This window comes from Bufo bufo, unplaced genomic scaffold (assembly GCF_905171765.1).
Source record: "Bufo bufo unplaced genomic scaffold, aBufBuf1.1, whole genome shotgun sequence".
Lineage (NCBI taxonomy): Eukaryota > Metazoa > Chordata > Amphibia > Anura > Bufonidae > Bufo > Bufo bufo.
This window is the reverse complement of record NW_024400077.1, coordinates 36,291-50,960: the sequence shown is the minus strand read 5'-3', so window position 1 is coordinate 50,960 and position 14,670 is coordinate 36,291. Positions and strand designations below refer to the sequence as shown.

At 48.1% G+C, this 14,670-nt stretch overlaps 1 protein-coding gene across 2 annotated transcripts; it reads right to left on the bottom strand.

Annotated features, from left to right (window-relative positions):
* Positions 1–343: 343 nt before the first annotated feature.
* CTU1 (cytosolic thiouridylase subunit 1) lies at positions 344–13,013 on the bottom strand. Of its 2 annotated transcripts, XM_040413163.1 has the most exons (3): positions 12,881–13,013; positions 3,546–4,053; positions 344–1,586 (listed from the first exon to the last, which is right to left on the bottom strand). In XM_040413163.1, the coding sequence occupies exons 2-3, from the start codon at positions 4,039–4,041 to the stop codon at positions 1,099–1,101; spliced, it is 984 nt and encodes a 327-aa protein (XP_040269097.1). In that variant the 5' UTR covers positions 4,042–4,053; positions 12,881–13,013; the 3' UTR covers positions 344–1,098. The 2 variants fall into 2 exon arrangements, with proteins under 2 accessions (XP_040269097.1, XP_040269099.1); XM_040413165.1 differs by lacking the exons at positions 344–1,586; positions 3,546–4,053 and adding an exon at positions 9,474–10,891 and having other exon boundaries at positions 12,881–12,975.
* Positions 13,014–14,670: the final 1,657 nt, after the last annotated feature.

Sequence of the window (14,670 nt, the reverse complement as noted above, 5' to 3'; positions counted from 1 at the left end):
ACGGAACGGATCCGTCCCGGACCAGTCCTCCCCTGCATAACGGAACGGATCCGTTTTGCAGCCTATAGACTTCTGTTATGACGGAATGAATAAGGGAATGCCTCCGTCATAGAATTGCGTTATGGTCCGTGGTAACACAGAATCCATAACGCAATTCACCTTTTACCACCAAACGAAGTGTGAACCAATTTCTCTATTCAAGACCATCAGGTAATAAGCCAAGCTACTCTGCTCTGTTGACGAAGGCAACAGACGAAAAAGTGCACAAACTAACTAAATACACTAAAACGCTACAGATTGGTAACAGGAAATATCGAAATATAAATCTTCTACTGGCAGATAGTTTGAGGTCGCCTTCAGTATTTGCGGCGCGGGGCCTGCTGCATACATCTTTGGTGATAGCTTAGAAGATTGTATTTGGTCAGTGTGTCACTTCTAACAGTAAATGGAAAATAAATTTAAAAAAAAATTTTTTTTTTATGTATTTCTGGGAAACCAATATGGCCGACATTACAGGAGTAGTCACCCGGCTTTTCCAGAAGTTTAAATGGCAAATTCACTTAGTTATGCGCCAATTTAAGGGGTTGGCGGGCTTTTACTATTGATGTCCTATCCTTAGGATAGGTCATCAATATCAGAACGGCTGCAGTCCGACACCCCCGCTGATCAGCTGTGTGAGAGCGCGCGCAGTGAGCACATCTTTCCCCCTTCTGTCACCGCAGCAGCGGACAGGAAGAGAGAAGGGGGACAGCATGTGCACACCGTGAGCGCTGTCTTCTCATACAAGTGATCGGTGGGGGGTGCCGGGTGTCAGACCCCCCGCCAATCCGATATTGATGATCTATCCTGGAGGACAGGTCATCAATAGTAAAAGCCCAGACAACCCCTTAAATTGGCGCATAACTAAGTGGATTTGCCATTAAAGACGCTCGGAACGATGGGCGAGAAACCTTCTAGAAGCCATATTGATCGCTACCCAACTCTCTCCGGAACAGATAAAAACGGATCTCTTCAGGACTGATATATTTGCCTTTCCGTTTCAGCCACGGATTATACATCAGAAGTCCACAACTTTCAGCTTTCGGGTTTCTGCTTCGCTCAGCGGTTCCTGCGCCAAAGCTTATGGTGAAGTTTATGGTGTTTGCCGATTCCCAGCTTGGGGAGACCCCGGTTTAGGCCCTCCAACAGTACGCACGCCTTGCAAAGTCCCTGGCTGGAGATGTAGCCGCAACGTGCGCAGGTTCCTTGCACAGGCATCCGGACATCTTCCTTCACAGACAGGTTTTCTCCGGAATGGATGATGTCAATGATGGCGCTGGGCCTCAAAGCCTCCAGATCTTTCAGGAAAGCCCGGGCGTGGCCCCGATAGGCATTGGGAGAGTAGATGCACTCGGTGGAAAAATAGTCCAGCTTTTTAAAATAGGCGTAAAGCACAATCTCCTTCTCGTAGGCGTATTTCAGAGGCTTACACCGCGGGATGGCACCTTCGTTGCCGGTGGTTATCGCTGTGCAGCGCCGTAAACGGGCAATGTCCCCTCGGAGGAAATTCATCAGGACGGTTTCCGCTATGTCGTCAGCGTTGTGGCCTGTGAGCATAAGAAACTAATGAAGAGGTAATTCATAAAATAGGTCTGCGATTTAAAGGGGTTGTCTGGTAGTGGTGGTGGTGGGGGGGGGTCTGACCGCTGGATCACGAGGACAGGGCCACATTTGAATGGTGTGATGGTTGCACATGCATACAGCCACTCCATTTAATGTCTATGGGACTAGTGAGGATAGCCAAGCGTTAGAGTGTTTGCATGGAGCGGCACTGCGAATGTGTGACCACCAATTCATTCCATAAGGACCCTCATTCTCGTGGTCGGTAGGGGTTCAAAAGTTGGTATTAAACAATCATCACTTATCATGTGTAAAGGCCATACGTTGTCGATCTGGGACAATCGTTTAAAGGGATTTTCCAGTCTTATAAGATTGATATCGGATCAGCGGGGGTCTGACACCCTGCACGCTCATCGATTAGCTGTTCTGCAGTAGCTCCAGTGTTTGAAGTCAGCACCGGAACCGCATGGGTCCATCCATTTCTCTAGTGGATAGAGCTGGTTACTGCAGTGGTCCCAGTTGAATGGGAGCAGCGCATTTCCGGCACCAGAGCTACGCCCGACCAGCAGGGGCGTGGCGTGTTGGACCCCCACCAATCGGATATTGAGCCCGTATCCTGAGGATAGACCTTCAGAATTAAAGGGGGTGTTCGGGCTTTTACTACTGATGATCTATCCTCAGGATAGGTCATCAATATCAGCTCGGCTGCAGTCTGACACCCAGCACCCCCACCGATCAGCTGTTTGAAGAGAGGGCGCGCGCAGTGTGCACGTGCCGTCTCCTGTTGCTCTTCCTGCTCTGCCATAGACCAGGGATGCCCAACCTGCTCCCCTCCAGCTGTTTTATAACTACAACTCCCACCATGCCCTGCTGTAGGCTGTCCGGGCATGCTGGAAGTTTTAGTTTTGCAACAGCTGGAGGGCCGCAGGTTGGGCTTTCCTGGTCTATGGCAGAGCAGGAAGAGCAACAGGAGACGGCACATGCACACTGCGCGCGCCGTCTCTTCAAACATCTCATCGGCGGGGGTGCTGGGTGTCACACCCCCCTCAATCTGAGGATTGGTCATCAATATTAAAAGCCCGGACAAAGGTGGTCACCCAAACAATGAAATTCAGTAGCTGCTAGGCAATGAACACACCCTGCCGAATACAACAAGGAGGTGTGTTAAAGGGGTTTTTCTGACTTTCTTTAACTGATGATCTATTCCCGACAGCCGGGAGCCCTGCCAATCAGCTATTTGAGAAGGTTAAGGTGCTCCCAGGAGCACTGCAGCCTTCTCACAGCTTAGCCTAGGCTAGTGACATCATGTTCATCATTCACGTGGCCTAGACGCAGCTCAGTCCTGTTCAAGTGAATGGGGCTGAGCTGCAATACCAAGAACAGCAACTATACAATGTACGGCGCTGTGATTGGCGAGTTGGAAAACTCCTTTAACAAAAAAATTTTTAGCATGAGGTCTGTATCGTCATGATAAATGAAGTAATAAAGGGGTCTCACAGCTGATTGGTGGAATCATAGCAAAAAGGGTCAATTTTGGTCTGAGGTGGAATGTATTTCCTTTATACTGACACTGAACCAGCAGGAAGGGACTGTGACATGCAGAGCGTAGTTTGCTATATTGCATTGGTTGCTCAGAAGGGGATAGATGCTCATCCCACCGGATGAGGAAGCCTATGGCATACACATTTAGGTGGAATGCATGGAGAGGTGGCAGCACATGGCTCTCTCCGTTCACTTCCTATAGGAGGCGCAAGCGCTGCAACCTCTCCGCTCCACTCAATCTCTCCCCCATTTTGGAGACAGGTGCTGTTTCGAAAGTATGACCCGCATGAATCAAGCATATCCTGAGGATGGAAGATAGGAATACCCATTAAAGAATGGTGCCCTCATTGGAAAACCATTAACCCTTCAAAAAGTATCCAAATTAAAAACAGAATGCTACTAACCTGTGCATATCTTGTTGACCCCCAGCATCATGGCGCCGCGGTCCAGAGCTTGCCTTCTGAATACCCCACAAAATGTACAGTTGTTCTTGAGCCCCACTTGCTTGACGATCTGGTCCATGGTCCAGCCGTACAGATCTTGATAAGACACAATTTTCAGAGGCAGCTCGTACTGCTGTTGGTTCCTTTTCACGGTCTCCAAGGAGTCGTCTCTGTACCCAGAGATCCCTTCGTCTACCGAGATCAGAATCAGCTCCAAGCCATAATTATAGCGTTCATTCAAAACCTTTAGGACGTGGGCGAGGACAGTGGAGTCTTTCCCACCTGAAGCTCCAATGCCAACTTTTTCACCTGGCTGAAAGAGCTTGGCAGAATCTATGGTATGGTGGACCTCCTCCTCGAAAGCATGGAAGAAGCATTCCTTACACACTGAATGACCAGTCTTGGGTCTTCGCAGGACCGCACGTTGTGTCTCACAACTACTGCAATTCACGGGCATCGTGGCAAATCTCTGATACAAAAAGAAGCAAGTCAAGGAATCATCACCCGGAACGGGTACTAGATACTACAATACTTGGAACATAATGGGCTCTACACATGAAAAAGTTGCATCATCAAGGCAAGCCATGCATCCATGAAAACTGGCCTTCAACTAAAACCTCTTAGCTTGGAAGAACTGTATGGATTGAAATGAGGACATAGGACATTGGTGGAGGTCCTAAAGGGATTCCAAAAAGATCTTTTTGGCACTGCTCAAAAACATACAACACTATGGCTGGCCCTACACGTTATATTTCAGCAGTATTATCTGACCATTTAACGTGTATGGAAGCCTCCGATTCTTTCTTGGTGACAGATATTGGGGGGAAAAATTGCTCCAACATAGTTGATCCTGTTCTATGCAGGGGAGATAATCTGCTGCTCGAGGAGCCTGGAAGAAAACAGAGGTGTCTGGCAGCAGATTACCTCCCGCCCCATTGAAAATACATGCACTCTCAGCCGAACCAAGCAAGCATGTCTATGGGGATTTGCTTAGAAAGTGTGCGGTCACCTCAACATTCGTAACAAAAAACGGACAATCATTTTGCAATGCATTTCATAGACTTGAAACTTCAGGCATATAAACAATGGCGGGCCTGAAACGGGTTGTAAGATTTTTTTTTGTTCCCCAAGCTATGATTACTAAAAAGATTTCTACATTCTGAGCAAAACAGGTGTCACTTCATGTTCCTAGGCCCCAATGTAAACTCTGTAAAACCAGCTACCATTTATAATACTGATGACTACAGAAGTGACAAAGGGGCCCCTAAGACACCAGGGCCTGGTTGAAATGTGTGACCACAGATATAGGCAAAAATACATGACACATTGTGGTTGGCAGCCAACAAGGAAACCTAAGTAAACTGTATGCATGAAACATTGGATCATATGAGATCGACTGCCGAGACCCTCGCCGATCGCTGGGACAGAGGATTGCCATCTCTGTTCAGCAGAGCAGTGGTGGCGAGAAGTTAAAGTATCTAAAATTTTGGTAAATATTTTATTCTATCTTTTCATGGGACAACACTGAACACCTGACACGTTGATACAATGTAACAGTCAGTGTACAGATTGTATAACAGTGTGATCAAAATATCTCACACAGCCATTAATGTCTAAACCGCTGGCAACAAAAGGGAGCACACCCCTAAGTGAAAATGGCCAAATTGTGCCCAATTAACCATTTTTCCTCCCCGGTGTCATGTGACTCGTAAGTGTTACAAGGTCTCAGGTGTGAATGGGGAGCAGGTGTGTTACATTTGGCGTCATCTCGCTCATAGCGGTCACTGGAAGTTCAACATGGCTCCTCATGGCAAAGAACTCTCTGAGGTTCTGAAAAAAAGAATTGTTGTTCTACATAAAGATGGCCGAGGCTATAAGAAGATTGTCAACACCCTGAACCTGAGCTGCAGCACGGTGGCCAAGACTATACAGGGGTATAACAAGACAGGTTCCACTCAGAACAGGCCTCGCCATGGCCAACCAAAGAAGTTGAGTGCACGTGCTCAGCGTCATATCCAGAGGTTGTATGAGAATTTGACATTTATCGATAGTAGGCTGCGCAGCCTAGCATCAGAGAACATGGAGCACGCTGTCGGCGCGCACCGTGTTCTCCTCAGCAGCACAAGGAGAGAAGGGGTCACTCTCTCCCTCCCCCCTGTGCCGCTGCTGCCAATAAGAAGAGGGGCTGGCGCACTGAGCCACTGCTGAAAGTTAACGTTTAATGCAAATACAGGTGCCGGCAGCAGAATCACATAGCCACGATAGTGGCAGTTAACCCCTCAGGTGCGGCAGCTCCCAGCCATGTGATTCTGCTGCCAGCACCCGCCTCCCGTATTAAAGGTTAATTATCATTGGTGGCGCAGTGGGCCTTCCCCCCCCTCAAACCCCCAGTATTAAAATCATTGGTGGCACAGTGCGCCCACCCCTCTCAACCCCCCAGTATTAAAATCATTGGTGGCAGTGGCCACAGGGTCCCCTCCCCTTCTCCTTATTGGTGGTGCAGTGGCAGTTGTGGTCGGAGCCCCAGCAGTCTGATCACGGGCCTCCGATCGGTTACCATGGCAGCCAGGACGCTACTGAAGCCCCAGCTGCCATGGTAAGCTCCCTGCTGCTGTGTGTACTATGTACAGGGCAGCAGGGAGAGTGTGAAGTCCTCTTCACCCTACTAGAGCTCTATCAGGGTGAATAGGACAAGAGATTAAAAGATCCCAGGTTCTGGCCCCTAAGGGGGAAAATGGTTATTAAATAAAAAGTATAAATCCCCCCTTTCCCAATTTTACATATAAAATATATAAACAATAAATAAACATATTACATATCGCCACGTCTGAAAAGTCCAAACTATTAAAATATATATTTTTTTAAATCTCCTATGCGGTGAATGTTGTAACAGAAAAAAATGCGGAATGCGCGCTTTTTTTTTTCGAGTGGTATCGAGTATCGCAATACTTTTTGTGGTATCAAAATCGAATAAAAATTTTGGTATCGCAACAACCCTAATCCATAATAACACGATAACGACCACAAACACCTCCAAGACGACCACTGCCTTGCTGGACTGGCCGAGCACGTCTCCAGACCTAAACCCTATTGAGCATCTGTGGGGCATCCTCAAACGGAAGGTGGAGGAGGAGCGCAAGGTCTCTGACATCCACCAGCTCCGTGATGTCGTCATGGAGGAGAGGAAGAAAAACATAGAATATGTGTCGGCAGATAAGAACCATTTGGCCCATCTAGTCTGCCCAATATATCTGAATCCTATGAATAGTCCCCGGCCCTATCTTATATGAAGGATGGCCTTATGCCTATCCCATGCATGCTTAAACTCCTCCACTGTATTTGCAGCTACCACTTCTGCAGGAAGGCTATTCCATGCATCCACTACTCTCTCAGTAAAGTAATACTTCCTGATATTACTTTCAAACCTTTGCCCCTTTAATTTAAAACTGTGTCCTCTTGTGGTAGTTTTTCTTCTTTTAAATATTCTCTCCTCTTTTACCTTGTTGATTCCCTTTATGTATTTAGCAGTTTCTCTCATCTCCCCTCTGTCTCGTCTTTCCAGTGGAACCTGTGGCCCTCCAGCTGTTGAAAAACTTCAACTCCCACCATGCCTTGCTGTAGGCAGTGTGGGCATGCTGGGAGTTGTAGTTTTGCAACAGCTCTGCCTCAGGTTGGCCATCCCTGCCCAAGAGAGTTAAGGCAGTGCTGGAAGATAATGGTGGCCACACAAAATATTGACACTTTGGGCACTATTTGGCCATTTTCACGTAGGGGTGTACTCACTTTTGTTGCAGCGGTTTAGACATTAATGGCTGCGTGTTGCGTTATTTTGAGGGCGCGCCCAGTTTACACCGTCATACAATCTGTACACCGACTACTTTACATTGCATCAAGGTGTCAGATCTTCTGTGTTGTCCCACGGAAAGAGATCATAAAATGTTTCAAAAAATGTGAGATACTTTAACTTCTCGCCACCACTGCTCTGCTGAACAGAGATGGCAATCCTCTGTCCCAGCGATCGGCGAGGGTCTCTGCAGTCGATCTCATATATACAAACTTTTGTGATATACTGTATATCTGCCGGCGGTGCACGTGCTTATGCGTTACTCCACGTAACCTCTGCTTGTTAGGAAGACATGGTATGACCACAGTCTCCGCGATCGGTGGTGGGTCCCATAGGTCGGACCCTGTGAATAGGAGGACAAAGGTCATCAGTAAGACTCCTCCAGTCTGTAAACAGAAGTGAAGGACTCCTATCATCACAGCGACACCAGAAGTTCTGATCTGCGGAGGTCCAGGTGTTTCCGGCAGAATTGCTGTGTCCTTTCATATCCGCTCCGCTCTGGCTCTATGGACCTTCTCTGAATCTGGAACGGCCCACGCTCGCGGAGCAGAAACGAAGGGGCGCAATGGTTCAGACGCGTCGCTGTGACATGGCAGACGTGTGTGGAGATGATAGGGGTACTCTACTCTCTGTATTAATAAGACTTCAGTTTCTGGCCATTGTGGAGACACTTGCTTACTGTCAGAGGATGGAAGCTGATGGGAGTGTGATCACGGCTCTATCAGGAGACTCCGTCCTGTTTGCCCGCATACAGCGCCACTCTTCCCGTTAAAGGGCATCCGCCATTACTTACCAGAAGGTGAAACTGGTCGGCCGCTGTAGATCAGTGCTCGTCTGCAGAGTCTGATGATATCTCTGGTATCTTCGTATGTGCCAGCAATCTGTAGAATTTTAATTTTAAACCCCCTAGAAGCACCAAGGGCGGTGCCGTTGCACCCTGAGGCTCCGCTCCATGTCTGCTACGTCGACAGGCCAGGCAATGAAAACATAATCACACGTGGCACTGACGTCTCGCAGGAGCGCAGTAAAGGGATGGAGACCGCCGGGTAATCTCCATCCCTTTACTGTGCATGTGCCAAATGTGCTCCCGTGAGACTTCGGGGCTAGGTGGGAATATGTTTATACCGTCCGGCCCGACGGTCACAGGAGACAGGGAGGAGGAGCTTCTGGGTGCAACGGCACCACCCTTGTTGCACATAGGGGATAATATTTTGCGTATTATAAAAAAAGCTTTTTTTCTACAGATTTCCAGGTCATACGGAAATACCAGAGACACCATCAGACTCTGCAGACAAGCACCAACCTACGGCAGCCGCCCATTTCACCTACTTAACCCTTCAAGGCCAGCGCAGCGGAAACCCGGCAGATCCCCTTATTATAAGTGAATGGCGCGGTCAGTTTAGTTTTCCCGCTCCTATGATGGAACAGAAAATTTTATGGAAGTGTGATCAGAGTCCAACCATGCAATAGGCTCATGGTGTGGTTCAGGAGAGAGGTCGAATATACTGCAGGGTCCTGTTCACATCTGGGTTGGAGGCTCCACTGCAAATTGTGTCAAATTTGATGTAAAGTCGGACAAAAACATGGAACTCAACCCCATTATACGTCATTGAAGGGGGGGGGGACGACGACAGGTGCCCGTTATAGGATGGATTTTATGCAGATTGAATTACGTCAGTGTGGATATTTAGTAAATGTTCCCACCATTTGACAGCAAGCAGAGATAGACAATGGAATAGAAACACAACTATATATTAGAAGTAAAGATGAGCGAATTTCCGGTTATGAAACTCGTTTGCGATTCGTTTACTGGTAAAAGGTGAATTGCGTTATGGATTCTGTTACCACGGACCACAACGCAATTCTATAACGGAGGCATTCCCTTATTCATTCCGTCATAACAGAAGTCTATGGGCTGCAAAACAGATCAGACCCGTTTCCGTTATGCAGGAGAGGACTCTCCTGCGTAACGGAAACGGATCCATTTTGCAGCCCATAGACTTCTATTATGACGGAATGAATAACGGAATGCCTCCGTTATAGAATTGCGTTATGGTCCGTGGTTCAAAATATGAAATTCGCTCATCTCTAATTAGAAGTATGCAGCAAAACCTGAGCGTGCTACAAGAAGATCAGACATGCGAGGAACTTCTCATGACCGCAAATTTCACACTCGAGGCAATGCAAGTTCTGTACGTTCATGGTGTTCAATGGAAGGGGAGGGAAGGGGTTAAACATGGAAGTCTATGTCCGGCTTTACACAAGCTTGAAGTGACCATTGAGAGATCCCATTATCGGGTCTTCCATGAAAGTCCACAAAAATCAGGACTCATCTCATATATGGGTCGAGGATCAACGTTGGACAGAAGATGGTAAAGAACCAGAAGGAAGAGCAGAGAAGGGACCCAAACCGCCAAGGCGCACGTCTCTGGCGGCTCCGCTTTTTAAGAGTTTGAAAACCTGGGGGTGACTGTTGGAGAAATGCGTCTCCAGCGCCAAGTCCCGCACGTTCTGGCTCCGTTCTCCTGACAACACTAAGGCGTGGCACACTTCACAAAACATGTGCACGCTGCCAAGAAGACGGTCCCGTAAAGCCTGGCGGTACGAGGAAGACGCGTGACCACTTTGGTTCTGCTTATCGGACTGGGAGCTAGAGGTGGTAGATGGTCCAGATGAAGTCGCTGGAGCAGTCGTGGCTTGACGTTTGGGCTTCTCTTCATCATCATCCGAGGACGAAGGGGAAATGCCAGGTCTTTTAGTAGGTACCCGGGAGTGAAGGCTGCCACTTCCACCAGCAAATTCTGAAGATAGAGTAGCAGTCATCATATTGGGGCCACAATAACCTGATGCCACAGCTTGCTCATAAACTTCTTGCCTGGTCATGCCATGCCGCCTCTCGAGGTGAGTAAAGAGACAGGTGGTGCCAACTTTGCCTGGATTGATCCCCCTTCGAACTTGGGCTCGACAGAGCGTACAGGTCACGACAAGCTCACGTTGTATGTTGGAGGATCCACCAGGGACCCCAAAGAAGCACCAGGCAGGAGAACCAAAGGCACAGGGGCCAGTGGTCACTCGCTCATTGTCCACGGTAGGGGTAGAAGATTGACCCTCCTCCGAAGGATGGCTCCCACCTGTGCCTATGCCATATGAAGAAGTGTTAGGCTCTACCTTGCTTTCTATTAGTGCTTCTGCACCCGAGTTGCTACTAGTCTGGGCAAGGCCAGCGGTGGTGTCGGCATATCCATCCACCAATGGAATCAGTGACATGGTGGGTGCCAAAAACTGGGGGTAGCCCGGAGAGAATGGGATGGATGCTATTCGTAGAACCTCTGGCACCGTCCGCAGAAGATAAGACTGTATGGCTACTTGTCAGATCTCCAAAACCTCTGTCCCAACCGCTTCAAGATGTCACTCAGTGGATCTCCTGACAGCACCGACGCTCTGCCAGGAGGAGGTTTTCATCCTGTAATAGAAGCAACAAGATCTTCAGTGCCTTCCACGGGTACTCCAAAGAGTGCAGCTCTAGAACGGCAGACAAGAACCCTGCCCCTTACCGCCCCAAATCTCATACTGATGGGGTGATCCAGGCTGAAGAGACAGTGAAATGATTGGATGTCTACAACCCTACCGAACCGAGACCTACGCCAGACCCGGCTCTAGCTTACCGAGAAGGATTCCAAGTAGCGAACGTGATCCGCCCCAAGACGTCATATGAGGAGCCCTCCGACCGTCACTACAATAGTCACCAGGACTGAACTCTTTGCATTGCCCCAAGTAAGAAATTATCTGCCAATATTTAGTAATTTAGAGACCTAGAAACGTTCTTACGCAAATCTGATCCGTTCTACAGTTTGATAAGCTGATATGGCGGCCATACGCATGATATCGACCAAAAACAGCCGAGCCTGCTTACTTAGCTGTTTTCGGAAGACCCACACGTGCGGCTGTGAGATGGGGCCCCAATCTTGAGATAGGTGCGGGTTTCAGAGGTGGCCCATAGCTCCCATTCAACAGCGTAGGACAGTCCATGAAGTCCGGGCCATCTTTGGCTCCTGCATCCAGGTGGGACCAGGTTAGGGGGGGAACCCACAACTATGAGACATTTATGGCATATCCTATGGCAACCTTCAGCGCTCCAGCTGTTGTCAAACTACAACTCCCAGCATGCTCCTTTCCCTTCTGTGGGAGTTCAGAGAAGAGCAAGTGTGCACGATGGGAGATGTAGTTGGACAACACCTGGAGTGCCGGAGGCTGCTAAACCGTGTCCTAAGGTATTGAGACTGGAATACCCCTTTAATCCCCACTGTCATCCAATGGATCTGAACTGTCCGCGTTTCCGTTCTGCTGCATGTGAACGAGGTTGTGGACGCGCAGTTCAGACACATGGGGTGCAAATGGTGATGGGATTTCCGCACGGCATGTGTGTCCTAAGACTGTGTTCACATGGAGTCATGGATCCTGGTATTGCAGGAGCCCTGTAGATTAAAGGGGTGGTGGCATGATTTGAAGCTATCCTCTGTCCATAGAATACAGGGGATAAATAACGGATTGCCGGGGGATCCGACTGCTGGGAACCGGTTATCCAATCTGATGGAGCGGTAGGTCAAGCATGCTCCCTGCCGGTCAATTCAATTTCTATGGGAACACCGGAAAGAGAGAGAATGAATGGAGCGGAACCGCGCATGCGCGACCTGCTGCTCCATCAGATCGGACCCAATGTCAGGATCCCAGAGGTCGGACCCCCACGATCAGCTACTTATCAATTGGGACAGGGGATAACCCTGTTTCAAAGTCAGGACGCACTTAAAGGGGTCCTCCAGTTGAAACCATTTTTTGACAGCACACTTTTCCCCCGCCGGAGGTGTACTTACCTGCTCGGTTTCCAGCTGCGCTCCTCGCTCGTCCACTTCCAGGGTGGATGCTGCTGCAACCAATGACTGACCGCAGCAGCCACTGGGTCACATGGCGCTCGGGGGACATTTCTGTCATTGGTTGTAGCAGTACACGTGACCCCCGGAGGTTGACACGCAGGGAACACGGCGAAACGGAGGAGCCACACCCAAGCAGGTAAGTAGGTTTCCCTCTAAGGGTCCGGCGCGGCGAAGGGGGCTGCCAAAATTGGTTCCAGAGCTGGACGAGCCCTTTAAATGGGTACATACCGTTAGGTCACCCCCAGCAGAACGTAATACGGACACGTTCTGGCAGCGCCAATCCTGTGCCGGCTGCAGGTCTGATAATCGGAACTAACAACGGGATACGGATCCACAATTCTGTTAGTTCTGAGGATCAGACTCCCAACAGGGGGATCAGCTCCATATCACACCTGTATGAAACTAGACCAATGTGGGGATGCTGGCCCTTTAAAAAGTTTACGTCACAAGAGATCCAATAATAACCCCAGAGATGGGGGGGTGATCAGCCCCGGATTAACCCCTTCATGCCGCCCCCTCACCTAACCGGTCTCCTCTCCAGCCGCTTCTGTCCACACAGCTCACCCCCAGTCACGTTTATTCTCCGGTTCAGCCCTAAAATCCCCTTGAAAACTACAACTCCCGACGCGCCCCGCACAGCATCCTCCATTCAGCGGCACGTACGTGGAATGCTGGGAAATGTAGTGCGCTGTAACGTGCGGCCAAAGCCTGGGAGTTGACGTGAGTGACGTCACGATTACGTGACGCTGGTAAAGCCATTTTCATGAAGATCAATATAAGGAGGACTCTGCGGTTGGCGCACGTAAGATGGCGTCCAGGGTGGAGACAAACCTTGGGTAAAAGCCAATTCCCTCGCTATAAAGGATTATAGGCTTGCGCGGAATTGGCAGGACTTTGAGTGTAATTCAGCCTTCGGCCACTGGAGGGCAGTGTAGGACCGGGTAAAAATCGTTGGTTTTTGCAAGTGAAAGTTAACACTGACACGTGCAAATTCTTTCTTTCTCTTTTTTTTTTTTCTTCAAGATTACTGCTTGCTGTTTTTGAATGGGGGCATTCAGGGTTAACTTTGAGAGGTTGAAATTGTGATCCTAATCTGATACTTCTCACAGCCGAGGGTTTGTCCCAATTGGTTCTACTCTACACGATCCACATTTTACTTGTGTAAGATGGAGGAGCCCCCACCGCCCTTCAGATTGAGAGCCCCTGTAAAAGGTACCAAAGAGACGTACCGCAGCGGAATTGGGGCTGTAAAACTACTCTCACTTGCCCTGACGCATTGTAGCAAACCATCAGCACAGGACACAGATATTTGTGCTGTCGTCTAGCCCAAGGAGAATCATCTAGACTGGATACAATTGTAACAAATCCTCAGCTGTAAGAAGTATAAGATCAGAACAGGTTTTTAGCTTCTGGAGGTGACCGTGAATTCCCATTCCCTGACAGCAAACAGAGATATGGAGGAACAATGTATATCAGAAAGCTGTAAAACGTTGCATGCAGTAGGTCGGGGTGATGGGGACCATAGCCATCCACGAGCACACCCCCGATTCCTGCATGCACGGTTACAACACAATCTAACCCCTTAAGGACTCGGCCCTATTTCACCTTAAGGACTTGGCCATCTTTTACAAATCTGACCAGTGTCACTTTAAGTGCTGATAACTTTAAAACGCTTTTACTTACCCAGGCCGTTCTGAGATTATTGTTATTTCATCACATATTGTACTTCATGACACTGGTAAAATGAAGTCAATAATTTTTTTTTAAAATAAAAAAAATACCAAATTTACAAAAAATTTGTAAAAAATTGCAAATTTCCAAGTTTCAATTTCTCTACTTCTATAATACATAGTAATACCTCCAAAAATAGTTATTACTTTACATTCCCCATATGTCTACTTCATGTTTGGATCATTTTGGGAATGATATTTTATTTTTTGGGGATGTTACAAGGTTTAGAAGTTTAGAAGCAAATCTTGAAATTTTTCAGAAATGTTCAAAAACCCAATTTTTAGGGACCAGTTCAGGTCTGAAGTCACTTTGCGAGGCTTACATAATAGAAACCACCCAAAAATGACCCCATTCTATAAACTACACCCCTCAAGGTATTCAAAACTGATTTTACAAACGTCGTTAACCCTTTAGGTGTTCCACAAGAATTAATGGAAAATAGAGATACAATTTCAAAATTTCACTTTTTTGGCAGATTTTCCATTTTAATAATTTTTTTCCAGTTACAAAGTAAGGGTTAACAGCCAAACCAAACTCAATATTTATGGCCCTGATTCTGTAGTTTACAGAAATGCCCCAT